The sequence below is a fragment of the Cicer arietinum genome, chromosome 7 (genome assembly GCF_000331145.2).
Source record: "Cicer arietinum cultivar CDC Frontier isolate Library 1 chromosome 7, Cicar.CDCFrontier_v2.0, whole genome shotgun sequence".
NCBI classification, from domain to species: domain Eukaryota; kingdom Viridiplantae; phylum Streptophyta; class Magnoliopsida; order Fabales; family Fabaceae; genus Cicer; species Cicer arietinum.
In genome coordinates, this window is record NC_021166.2 from 2,259,698 (window position 1) to 2,272,424 (window position 12,727).

Consider the following 12,727-nt stretch of genomic DNA (forward strand, 5'->3'; position numbering starts at 1 on the left):
GTCTTTGAGTTTGTTTTTGAGAATATAGATGTCTTTTAGAAATTAAATTATATTAAATTAAAAAATGTTTTTGAGAATATAGATGTCTTTTAGAAATTTATAATTTTGCATTTTGAAAAATATTTTTTAAGTTTTATGAAAGACCAATACGTTCAGAAAATTTGAAAAAATCCTTCAAAATATAAATATTTTTCAAAATTCAAACTTTATGTTTAAAAAAAAAAACAGCAAAATTTTCCAAATACTAAGGTATCATATCATAGTTATTTGCATTTATTTATCAGAGTTGCATCAGGTCCATGTTAAACTTCCCTATCAGAAAAAGCAAAAATAAAAAATAAAAACCCAAACCGGACAGAAGCGAAAGAGTATACTGGACCATCATGATGGCAACTGCATAGCCGTTGGATCCATATAATTTTCAAGACTGCGAGGGCAAAGCTCCTAACAAGCTACACAACTCTTTCTTGCCGCTCAATTTCCTTCTCATTTCCTCCATTGGCGGCTTCAGTCGAGAGAGAAGCAAACTACAAAGTAAACTTCACTATCTTCTCCATTCTTAGCATCTCTGAAGCTATCGCAACTTCTTTTGGACCATACTGTTTTCTGGTACTTTTTCTTCTCAAATTCTAATATCAATTCTTGTTCGTTATCATTATTTGTATGTTTCAAACGAAATTGAGTAATGCATAATCATTATACATACTAACAAGGATAGCGGAAATTCAATTTGTTCTTCGCTTTTCGCCTACATGATATTCATTTCCTACTCTATATTCAATATTGAATTCTCTGTGATTGTGGAAAGTACGTACTAGAATGGCTTTGCCTAGGGTTTGTACATGATACGAGTATACACATTACCAGAAATACAAGAATATGTTGGAACGGAAAATAATTTGATTAAGATATGGTGTTCTTCATACCTTGATTATTAGATCAACTAGTTAGTTATCCTTGATAATTAGTTAGTTACACATGTTAGTTGATCTAGTATAGTTAATCTAATCTTAAAGCTGTTAATGATAAATCAGGGATAGTGATTCATAGGTTTTTGATGAGGAACTCCTGCTTATGTTCTGGTATTGACTTGAGATTATTGTCTGACTTCTAACTATTGAATGCAGTTGCAGTGATGGATACTGATGAGGAGTGCTCAATTGTTCTTGAGTTATCTGAAAATGATCCTTTCTTTGATAAAAAGAAGGTAAATATAAGATAATCGAGTTATTTTTTAAATGCTGTTTAAGTTTATGCTTTATTGTTTCTAATCTTTATAGTTCATAGCTAATTTGTGTTTGTTATAAAATTTCCTTTATCAGTAAAAAGTGATGCGAGTCTTCCATATGGCATGATTAAATAAAATGCATGTTCGTAAGATAAAAATTCTGTAAACTACTCCAAGTTAATATAAGTGTAAAACTTAGAGGGCAATATAATTTCACAATGATTAAGTCACTAAGATATGCTAATATCTGCCTCTTGTTTATCTTTTTTGGGGATTTCCTTAATTGCTTATGATTTTATTGAACTAAAGTTCCAAGCCGTTTCTACTATAACAACTAATCTGGATCGTTTTATCAGAAATTACTACAAAGTAAGGGGTTTAGTTCCAAGGAACGAATATATCTCAGGTGCTCCTCAGGACCTGCTTGGATGAATGATACTGTAAGGATCTTACTCCAGATTGCAAGAATCATGCAGCTAAATGAGGTTACTTCTTTTTCTCCTCTCCGACTCTGATATATACTCTGATACACAGTATAACTCTAAGGAGAAACTATAGTTAGGGGGTTGTGGTAGTCTTCTTTGGATTCCCCACACATCTTTAGGTCAAAAGATTCATTTTACTCTTCAAATAATATACGATCAAAGTATCATTCTTATCTATTTAATAAATAGAAAACTGAAATGCACTGCATTCTTATCTATTCAGCTGGAACTCTATTTTGCTGAAGATGACACAAAAGTGGAGTTTTACAGCCCCAGGAATGAGTTGGAGGCTCTCAATTCAATTGTTTTGCTCACCGACAAATCACTTTCTAGTTGTACAGATTTCCATACAAATATCTTGCAAGGTTTAAGGGAAACAATTCTTGATTTAATTTCTGATTTTGGGGACCAAAATAATGTGAAGGGAGTAATTGAAAAATACCACAGTTGTGACCAAGAAGAATGCCTGGTTGAGTGGGGTAAAAGCCATGGTGTAAAGACACAATTAAAGATAGCTTGTAAGTTTCATTGTGATTATGTGATTTTCAATTGGTTTCTCATTTAAGAATGTTTTCTTTCCTTTCACATGTATTATCTGTAAGATATGTAATACATATTTCTTCTCCTCTTAATTTACACAGATGTTGAAGGAGCAGGTCGGGGCATGATAGCAGGGAAAGATCTAAAAGTTGGAGATATTGCTTTAGAAATTCCTGCGTCCATTATCATTTCTGAGGAGCTTGTGCTTGAAACTGATATGGTATGTGCCCTTGTTCAAAAAGTGAAAGTATTTTATTTAAAATGGTGCTATATTGTTTCTGAGTTGAATTGGATATAAATACCTATTTTATACTGCACCTCATTTATCTTCCGCTTTGAGAATATAAATGTCACATAGGAATAGGATGCAAGTTAAAATGTCCATTCTTATGTTCTTAATAACTGATATAATTGTCCTTATCCAATTCAGTATCGGCTCTTAAAAGAGATTGATGGCATATCTTCTGAGACAATATTGCTATTATGGAGTATGAAAGAGAAGTACAACTGTGATTCAAAATTCAAAACTTACTTTCACACACTTCCAGAAAAATTTAATACAGGTAAGCGTACTAGACTATACATAGATATAAATTTTATGCAGATCACCAATATCAAGTCACTGTGATGCAAAATACTACCTTTATACTTGAAGAACTTACTTGTGCTTTATAGGGCTTTGATCAATACACACTAAAGTAACTCCAAATTAAAAGGAGTTGTGAGATGCAAGAGTAACGGAACTGTTGAGTAGGGCACTTATTGTGTGATGGAAGAGTTAGTGATGTTTCTATCTAATTGAAGCAAGAGTTATGTGTGAAGTACAATTTTTATGCTTCAGTTTAGTTGTTTTGGCCTTATATACTAGAGTGGTATGCCTTTACTTTTAAGCTTGAGGAAGTGGATACATTGTCAGTAGGTTTCTGTTGAGGGATATCATTTTTGTGAAATTGCTTGCTTCATGGTTAGGGAGACTTGCAACATACAGGCCTTGCTTGTTTCACAACACATTATGAAATATTTTGTGAAAAACATGTAATCCATACAGTTTTTATTTGATGTTTATTCAATCACACATTATTGGTTTATTGCAAAAGAAACCTGATGCACTTGAAGGATATTAATATTATAACAAAAACAACTTGATGATCAACATATCAAAAAAGGGGGATCGTGGTTGTCTGACATGGTAAGTTTAACCATGGAAATTATACAATTATATATATATATATAATTTCATATTTATACATAATAAAATCAGACAGGGTAAGTATGAACATAAAATATATATATATATATATATATATATATATATATATATATATATATATATATATATATATTTATATAACATATCAAGTGAGAGGAAATGTTATTGTGAGAGGTGAGAGCATTAAATTATAGCCATTAGATTTGAGCCAACGGTTGAGATCTTATTTTCCCCAAAAAACCTACACTTCATTTATCTTTATTGCCATCTACACGCGCATGAAAATTCTGTAACAACTCCCAGCACATACTTTCTCCCTCATTGTTTTTTTTCTTCTTTTTTGATTAATCAATTGTGAAGAAATTCAAATTAAACACTAATTCAAATCATTCATCTTTTTTCTTCACAATGACATATTTCTCCTTCTTTTCTCTCACAATCCTATCCTTTTTTTTTCTCTTGCCCCATTTGAAAGTGTTGACTTTCGATTCAGTTGCATTGCAACTAGGTAGATCTGAGACATTTAAGATCTTTATCAGCAACATGAAGAAAAAAATATTAGATATAGAGGGGGTTGGATTTGAGACTATAGAGATTTTTTTTTTCTATTGATGATGAAAGGGTTGAGATTCAAAACTTTTATAATGGGAAAACTAAGAAATCTTCACCATGCAATTGTATACGAACAATACTAGCTCCTTCCTCTGTTGTTTCATTCTTCCAGGAAAAAAAATCCCATTTATTAAATTTTCTGAACATGGATTGAGAGCGTGAAACGAGAAAAGAGAAAGAAAAAAGTAAAGTAGGTGCATAGGGGAGTGAATAAAATGGTATGTGCAGATCAAGGAATTTAAATCTAATGGCTATGATTTAATGCTCTCACAATAACACTTGCTCTCACTTGATATGCCCCATATATATATATATATATATATATAACGAAAGAGCTATGAGATAATTCAATATTAAGTACAAGCATATGATGAGGTTGAGATTTGTACGTCAGATGATACACGTTTATTTGCTAGTCTTTCTTGGAGTTTTCTGTTTTTTTGACAGGTTCTTCCTCTTGATGTATTCTTATACTCAAATTATAGTTAATAATAAGTTCATTTTTATTAAATGACATTAATGAAACTATTTGTTCATGAATTGTGACCTTCTGGTAGTCTACGTCTGATTGTATTGCAACCATTAAGTGCACCAAATGATATATCAAGAGAAAAGTTAACCAGGTACCTAGGCTAATTAGATGGGCTTGAGGTATAGAAAAGTGTAACATTAAGTATATAGCATATTTGTCTGGAAACCACTGTCCACTGACCTTTATTATATTTCCTTTCCCTGCTTTTTCAAATATCTCTTGTATTTAATTTGCAGGATTGAGTTTTGGGATTGAAGCAATTACAATTTTAGATGGAACCTTGCTGTTTGAAGAGATAATGCAAGCAAGACAGGTAATCAGTTCTGACCTTTTTATTGTTTTTAGATTGTAGGTTCTGCCTTCCTATGAGGAGCAGTAAAGTTATTAAACTTAAGTAATTAGTTTATTCAGGATTTAAATGGAGAGATTGAAACAGAATATTGATAGTAACAATGTAAAAAAAAAAATAGAAAACTATTGTATTGAATGAATGAGAAGTCTCTCCTCCAAGGATTTCCCCTTTCGGAAAGGATTTCTCCTTTTGCTCACAAGCTATCAAATGTATAGAATTGTGTTGCTCTCTGTTAGGATATAGAAATAAGGATAATTATGAGTTTGTTAGTGGTGGTGTTCCTAGGTTGTTAGTAGTTGTATAAATATAACTGTTTTGGTGTTTGTTATTAGTTAGTTACCTGGACCTAATCTCTATCCTAATGTATTGGAAGTTTTTAAATGGAAGCTTCCATTCCTTTAGAAATAATCTTTTAGCAACTTTAGAAATTGAGTGGTGTAAATCATTGTAGGAGTGTATCCGCTCTTGTTTATCATTTTTTTGGAGAGACTCTCTCCCATTATTTTTAATTTTTTCTAAATATTAGTGTTTGTTCTCTAAATCATTGGAATCCAATTCTTGGGTTCCTAACAATTGGTCCGACCGGCTGGATCTTGAGGGAGCGCCAATGTTCATGAAAATGAAGGATTGGTGGGCCAAGAAGGTGGAGCTGCCCAACTTTTCAGGGACTGATCCTGTTGGGTGGGTTGCAAGGGCTGTAAAGTTCTTTGTGGAGCATGAAAATCATGGATTCGATAGAGTGCAGTGGGCGTTCATGAACTTGGATGCTTCGATACTATTTTGGTTTCGTTCTTGGGATCAAGAAAACCCAATCCAGCTTGGGAAACTTTTTCCACAGGTTTGATCCGTAGATTTGGAAGGAGAAACAATGGTTGTAAGGCAGAGGAAGACAAAAGCCACAAATAAATTCTTGGTGAAATGGTAAAACAAGAAGAGAAAATCATTGTAGGAGTGTATCCGCTCTTGTTTATCATTTTTTTGGAGAGACTCTCTCCCATTATTTTTAATTTTTTCTAAATATTAGTGTTTGTTCTCTAAATCATTGGAATCCAATTCTTGGGTTCCTAACAATTGGTCCGACCGGCTGGATCTTGAGGGAGCGCCAATGTTCATGAAAATGAAGGATTGGTGGGCCAAGAAGGTGGAGCTGCCCAACTTTTCAGGGACTGATCCTGTTGGGTGGGTTGCAAGGGCTGTAAAGTTCTTTGTGGAGCATGAAAATCATGGATTCGATAGAGTGCAGTGGGCGTTCATGAACTTGGATGCTTCGATACTATTTTGGTTTCGTTCTTGGGATCAAGAAAACCCAATCCAGCTTGGGAAACTTTTTCCACAGGTTTGATCCGTAGATTTGGAAGGAGAAACAATGGTTGTAAGGCAGAGGAAGACAAAAGCCACAAATAAATTCTTGGTGAAATGGTAAAACAAGAAGAGAAAGGTAAACACAAGGATGACAAAACCGGTTCTTGGTCTCAAGATTCTGACCAGCAATGTGTCTTGTCAAAACAGTCAAATCAAGAATCACGCACGATGACAAATGAAATCCAAACACCTCTGCCAAAACAGTCGGTCATCAATCTGCTTGTGGAGAACTACGGGCATACTGCATCGCTGGCATTAGTCGAGCCACCACATCTGCCGGAACCACTCGATGTCGATCACTTTGAGGCGGAGAAGGAGAAATGGGTCAGCAAACGTCACAAACTGATGCAAGAACTGAAGACAGACGTAGAGCTACTGAAGGTGGGAATAGAAGAAATTTTGGAATCAAGGAATTAATTCTGGTATCAAGAAATAAATCAAGAACAGTGTCAGAACAGTTTCTGACCAGTCTTGTGCCCTGTAAAATCAAATAATTTTTTTTGGAATTCAAGGAGAAACCAAAGTCCACTACTGAGATGGAAGACTCTATCAAGAACAGACATACAACATCAACAAGCCAGATTCAATTGACAGAAAATGTTTCTAAGATTTATGATGAAAGCCACAAAGGGTTGTCGAGGGAGAGCCAGTGGTTCGTGTTAGGTGGCAAGGCAAAGTACAATGAGAAGCAGAATTGTGGTAGTGACGAGACCGGTTTTGGGTTTCAAAGGATTCTTACCGGCCTTATATCTTTGTCTGAACTGTCAAATCAAGAATTGTGCTTGTCAACTGAGGAGATCCAAGCACCTCCGCCAGAACTATTGGATGTTGAACAGCTTAAGGTGAACATTGCAAACACCAAAATCAGGGCATATAGTACTGTTTTAAGGGTCAATTATGCAACGGATTAAATGGGTCAAAATCAAGATGGTAAGTAGAGCAAATGAGTCATAAAGATGAAATTCCACGCATTAATACAGGAGGCAGCAACAGTGCTATGTTTTCTTGGCTAAAAACAGCATCCAAAACAGATCATATAGTATAGTTTTTGGGTCACAAGTTTATACACCAATTCAAAGGGAACAACGAGGTTTTGAAGCTCCAGCAGAAGGATTTCCTTTGGTGGCGGCAGGTTCATCAAGCTTCCAACAAGGGGATCCTGGAAGAGATTTTTTATTTTTAAATTTTAACCATTGAACAAAAATTTAGTATATGTCAACCTTGAGGACAAGGTTGTTTTGAAGAGGGGTGTATTGTTAGGATATATAAATAGGAACAATTAGGAGTTTGTTAGTGGTGGTATAGGTGTAATTGTTTTGGTGTTTGTTATTAGTTAGTTACCTGGACCTAATCCTTATCCTAATGTATTGGAAGTCTTTAAATAGAAGTTTCCACCCCTGAAATCATCTTTTAACAACTTTAAAAATTGAGTGGTGTAAACCATTGCAGGAGCGTATTTGCTTGTGTATGTATCATGTTCTTGGAGAGATTCTCTCATATCCTTTTTTTTTCTTCTAAATATTAATGTTCTTCCTCTAAATCATTGGAATCCAATTCTTGGGTTCGTAACACTCTCTCTTTATTTTTTCTATTTATGCATAATATTCCATCTAACTAACCATCTACCCTAAATTATCCTAACTACTCTCTAATCCCCCTTTAACCAAAAATAAACCCTCTAATCCCCCTTTAATCTTTATCCGATTAATTTGAAAATTAAAACAATATGAGCCACAGATAGATATTATCCTTAAACAGACAGCTTGTTTAAATGAGGGCTCATTTAAGGATCTGCCCTGTGACTTGGCTCATATTGCTGGTACTACTAATGATGCTTAGAGTTGCAGAAAGATAAAAGCTACCTTGAAGAGACTTGTTTACATTAAAACAGAGCACATATTAATCTTTTAGAGGATGAGAGTGTAATTTAAACATCACTCAAAGAACGGGGAATCTATTTATCCTAATGTATAAGGTCTAGCAGCACTTGTGCTCCTATCTAGTATCTATTATTCTTTCATGAAGTGACAATCAAATTAGAAATGATAATATTCTCATCTTTGTACATGTTTGTTACTGATTAATTGTACTTCTAGTGCTAAAGGTTGACCGCATAAAACCAAAAGAGAGATATTATTATAGGAAATATTGCGGGTAGTAGTAGAACTGGTGTTTAGCAGCAACAGGAAACAACTCTATCCATCGTATCCAAGCAAGAGAGGTTGGGAGTCGAGCAAGAGAATTAGAGTCACTGCTCCTGTTAAAATGGTTGAGCTGCTAATCCAGTTAAAATGAACAGCCTTAATATTTTTATAGGATAATAGGATTTGAATTCTTTTTCATTTTGAATGACAACACATCGTGTCAAAATGAAACAAATAAATGTACTATTAAAAAGTGAAAAGTTCACAAACTGCATGCGATTTTCGAGTATGTGATTCCACAAGAACACACCTATAGCTTTGGTTCTATACGTTTTATAGGATAGGGTATGTTTTTTTTAGTTTTTTAATGATCTAATGCTTAGTTTTGTTCCTGATATTGTAATGTGATGCCAGTCACGTGCTACTAAAAAGTGAAAGGTTAAAACCTACATGTGACTTGCAAGTATGTGATTCTGCAGGAACACACCTACAGCTTTGGTTCTATACTTTTTTAGGATAGGATTTTTTAATTTTTTATTTTTTCCCCGATGCTTAGTTTGGTTCTTGATAATGTGTTGCCAATGATAGTGAAATTGACTTACGATTAATTCATATGTGCCATGTGGAAGAAGCAAGCAACACAGGTGTTGGGTTTGGTTCAATTCACACGACCAATTCATATGAAGTCAAAAAGAAAAAACTTTGGTAGGATGTGAAAATAGGATCGACAAAGGTGTTTGTGTACTGTTCTTGATGCTTTACTTATGTGGTTGATCATCTGCCACGTGTAAGGGTGTAAGGACAGTATCATCCACGCAACTGGTCTTAAATTTGGCTTTATGCCTTAACCAGTTGTAAACCCATTGGGAACTGGATCAAAGAAAGAAAGTAGTTAGATTTAATAACCAAACCATATAAATGGAGAGAAGAGGGATTTGGTTAAGATTTTTGGAAAAACCTATCCCTGAACACCCATACCATTTAAACAATGACATTTACGTTGTTGTTTCTTTTTTGTGGCAGCACCTGCATGCTCAGTATGATGAGTTGATTCCACCTTTGTGCAATGGTTATCCTGATATATTTCCTCCAGAGCTGTACACGTGGGAGAAATTTTTATGGGCGTGTGAACTTTGGTATTCCAATAGCATGAAGATAATGTATTCAGATGGGAAGCTGAGGACATGTTTGATCCCTCTTGCTGGCTTTCTTAATCATTCAGTATGTGAATTCTTCTTGTTGCATCGATGTAAATTCTCTCTTTCTCATTTTTTTTCTTTCCTTCCGCCCTGAATATTGTGTATTTATCACATTCATTAAGTAATTAGGAATTTAAAGATAATGGAATTCAAAATAGAATGGCTGTTAATTACCTTTTCAAGAGTAGCATACTCTTCTGGGAGTGGGATGGAATTTCTTGGTTTACTACTGCATATATATATATTTTAGATCATTAACGCAAGTCGATGGTACCCATGCGATACTGCTCACGCAAGTCGATGATATCACAGAACAGCTCACTCCATAATAGTGAAATTGATTTACAAATTAATTGTTAATTCTTGTACTGGAGTGAGCTGTTCTGTGATATCAATGATGATGTTTTTTATATTTGTTTACTTGCTCATGAATTGCCTGATTTATAGTAATATCTAAATATAAGTTCTCTGGTTTATAATGTTTCTGATTGTGCACATTATTTTTCTTGTTTGTCAGTTGCCTGAGGTTTTTGTACTGTAACGAGGCAATGTTTGGGGCCTCTATATGTTATTTTTCTTATTTCACTTTTGGTTTCTGACAACAGCTGCACCCACATATTATGCACTATGGCAAAGTAGATCCTTCAACAAATTCATTGAAATTTTGTCTATCAAGACCATGCAGAGCTGGAGAAGAATGCTGCTTAAGCTACGGGAACTTATCCAGCTCTCATTTAATAACATTTTATGGTTTCGTACCTCAAGGAGACAACCCATATGACGTTATTCCTTTAGGTAATATTATCACCCTATTCCCTTCTAGCCATACGTATCTCAATTCTCAAGTCACGTCCCTTGCAGAATTTAATGGGTCTTTATTGCAAGTTTACTGAGCTGGTGCTGTATATCAGATAAATATTCTAATTGTTATTTGCAGACATTGATGGTTCTGATGTTGATTCTATTGAGAATAAACCTGTGGTTAATTGGGCGACTCACATGGTGCGTGGCACTTGGCTCTCTACCAATCACGACATATTCTATTATGGCCTTCCCTCTCCATTATTGGATCATCTTCGGAGATCTCGAAGTCCTTTGCTGCAAACAAAGACTTTTGTACTGTTCTTTCTCCTTCTAATCTTAATTTTCTTTCAAACATTTATATTTTACCCAAAGTTCTTACTCTGAAATTTTTCTATGCATTGCATTGTTTAATTGGTTTGACCTTCTGCATAGAAAGAAAACATAAAATAAAATGCCCTTAAATGCTTACTTAAACGCATATTGGGCAAAATTCCTATTTCCTACTATAGTTTAAATATTACATAGTTTACCAAATTTTACTGAAATCAACTTTTTAACCGACAAAATATTTTTCTTCCACAGTTGCAAGGAAACCTAGAAAATGAGCTGGAAGTTCTTGGAGATCTTACATACATCTTTGATGACATGATGGACAATATGGGCGATATCGATCTTGATAACAGGTGAAGGCCATAGAGTCTATCTGATTTAGATTTTAATGGAATGATTTTGAAAAAATTGAGGTTAAATAATTGATTTTAAAAAAGTGGAGGATAAAAGAATTGATTTGTATTAGGTAATGATGATATTTTAAAAGCGATTTTAGAAAAAATGATTCTGTTTGGATCATCATTTTTTAGGTGTAAAAATAACTTAGTCTCATTAGAGTAAATTCTATTCACTGAAAAACTAAAAAATTACATCTCTTAAAATCAATTCTAGTAACTTATCCACCAAACTTTTTATCTCAACAGCTATGTTACTGCATAATTGCTTTTCGTAGACTCTAATTGAACTCAAGAAGTTGTATTCAGCTGTTACCCAAACACGCATTTTGTTGGTAATTTACTGAATAAATGATGAAGTTATTTCTGATGACACAATATTTTTGTGGTTCTCAGAGAAAGCTTCAATTGGGATGAAAAAATGGCCGTGGATTATAAGAATCTACAAAGACGAATTGCCCATTCTGTGTCAACTTCATGTCATAATGGGTTCAGCATGTTGAAGAATGAACTGCTCAAGTGCATGGCTGAAGACATTCTAGGCTAATTGCTCCAAGCCGTATATGGTCATTTGGATCTTAGTTTAGATTTAGATATATTGATTGATGATAAAAATCAAAATGAGTTTTGCTGTCATTCGATATATGGCACGGTGCAGCTCGTAATGTCTTCCTCGGTTTGAAAAGTGGTTTAGTTCCAGAATATTTTTCAGGGATACTAGTAAGAATTTGCTTGCTATAGCTATTGACGCCACGTATATTCTTTTGAAAGTGTGTAGTCTAGTATAAAAACTACCATGTAAAATGCCTCCGATTCGCTTAAAGAAAATAATGCTCGTTGCATTACATAGTGATGGTCAAAAAAAGTAAAACGATCTAAAAAATTTAAAAACAGCAAAAACTCATGTTATTGATTGAATTTAGAGCTTTTTTTTTTTGTAAAAACTGTTTGGATCGAACTTTGGATTTATTTTTAAAAATCGATCTAAATCATTATATTTATAAATTTTAATCTTTTATTTTTTATTAATATGAAATATTATATTAAATAATTATTTTTTAGTTTTAATAACTTTAATTTATTAAAAAAAAATTATTACTATTTCATATAATTCAAATATAATTGAGCCGTATTATTTTGTAATATCAATTTTTAGTATATTATATATAATATTTTATTTTAAAATTTATTATATTATTATTATTATTATTAAAATAATATATTATAGATTGTAATTTAGATCAATCGAAAATTGATCAAATGTAAACTGCATTAATTTGAATTAGATCGGATTTTTTTGAATTGTTATTCAAATCGAACTGAAATGCAAATATGTTAATCTTTAAATTAGATTTAAATTAGATGAAATTTTCTTTTAAAATTGATTCAAACCGTACCACAAACATATATAATTATGAGTATCTTGTCTTGATAACTATATGAAATTGATAGAAAAATTTAGTTGATCGTAATTTCAAATAAAAATTATTTGAATGTGCTCATTAAAAATACACATAATTTAATTATTTTAAAA

The 12,727-nt window shown here is 33.2% G+C and overlaps 1 protein-coding gene across 2 annotated transcripts; it reads left to right on the top strand.

The window, feature by feature from the left end:
• Positions 1-304: 304 nt before the first annotated feature.
• Positions 305-12,038, top strand: LOC101493991 (ribulose-1,5 bisphosphate carboxylase/oxygenase large subunit N-methyltransferase, chloroplastic). Of its 2 annotated transcripts, XM_004507791.3 has the most exons (12): positions 306-609; positions 1,128-1,207; positions 1,585-1,713; positions 1,937-2,231; positions 2,355-2,473; positions 2,684-2,816; positions 4,844-4,920; positions 9,489-9,686; positions 10,270-10,459; positions 10,602-10,780; positions 11,051-11,151; positions 11,590-12,038. In XM_004507791.3, the coding sequence occupies exons 2-12, from the start codon at positions 1,136-1,138 to the stop codon at positions 11,738-11,740; spliced, it is 1,644 nt and encodes a 547-aa protein (XP_004507848.1). In that variant the 5' UTR covers positions 306-609; positions 1,128-1,135; the 3' UTR covers positions 11,741-12,038. The 2 variants fall into 2 exon arrangements, with proteins under 2 accessions (XP_012573448.1, XP_004507848.1); XM_012717994.3 differs by lacking the exon at positions 9,489-9,686 and having other exon boundaries at positions 305-609.
• The last annotated feature ends 689 nt before the right edge of the window (positions 12,039-12,727 follow it).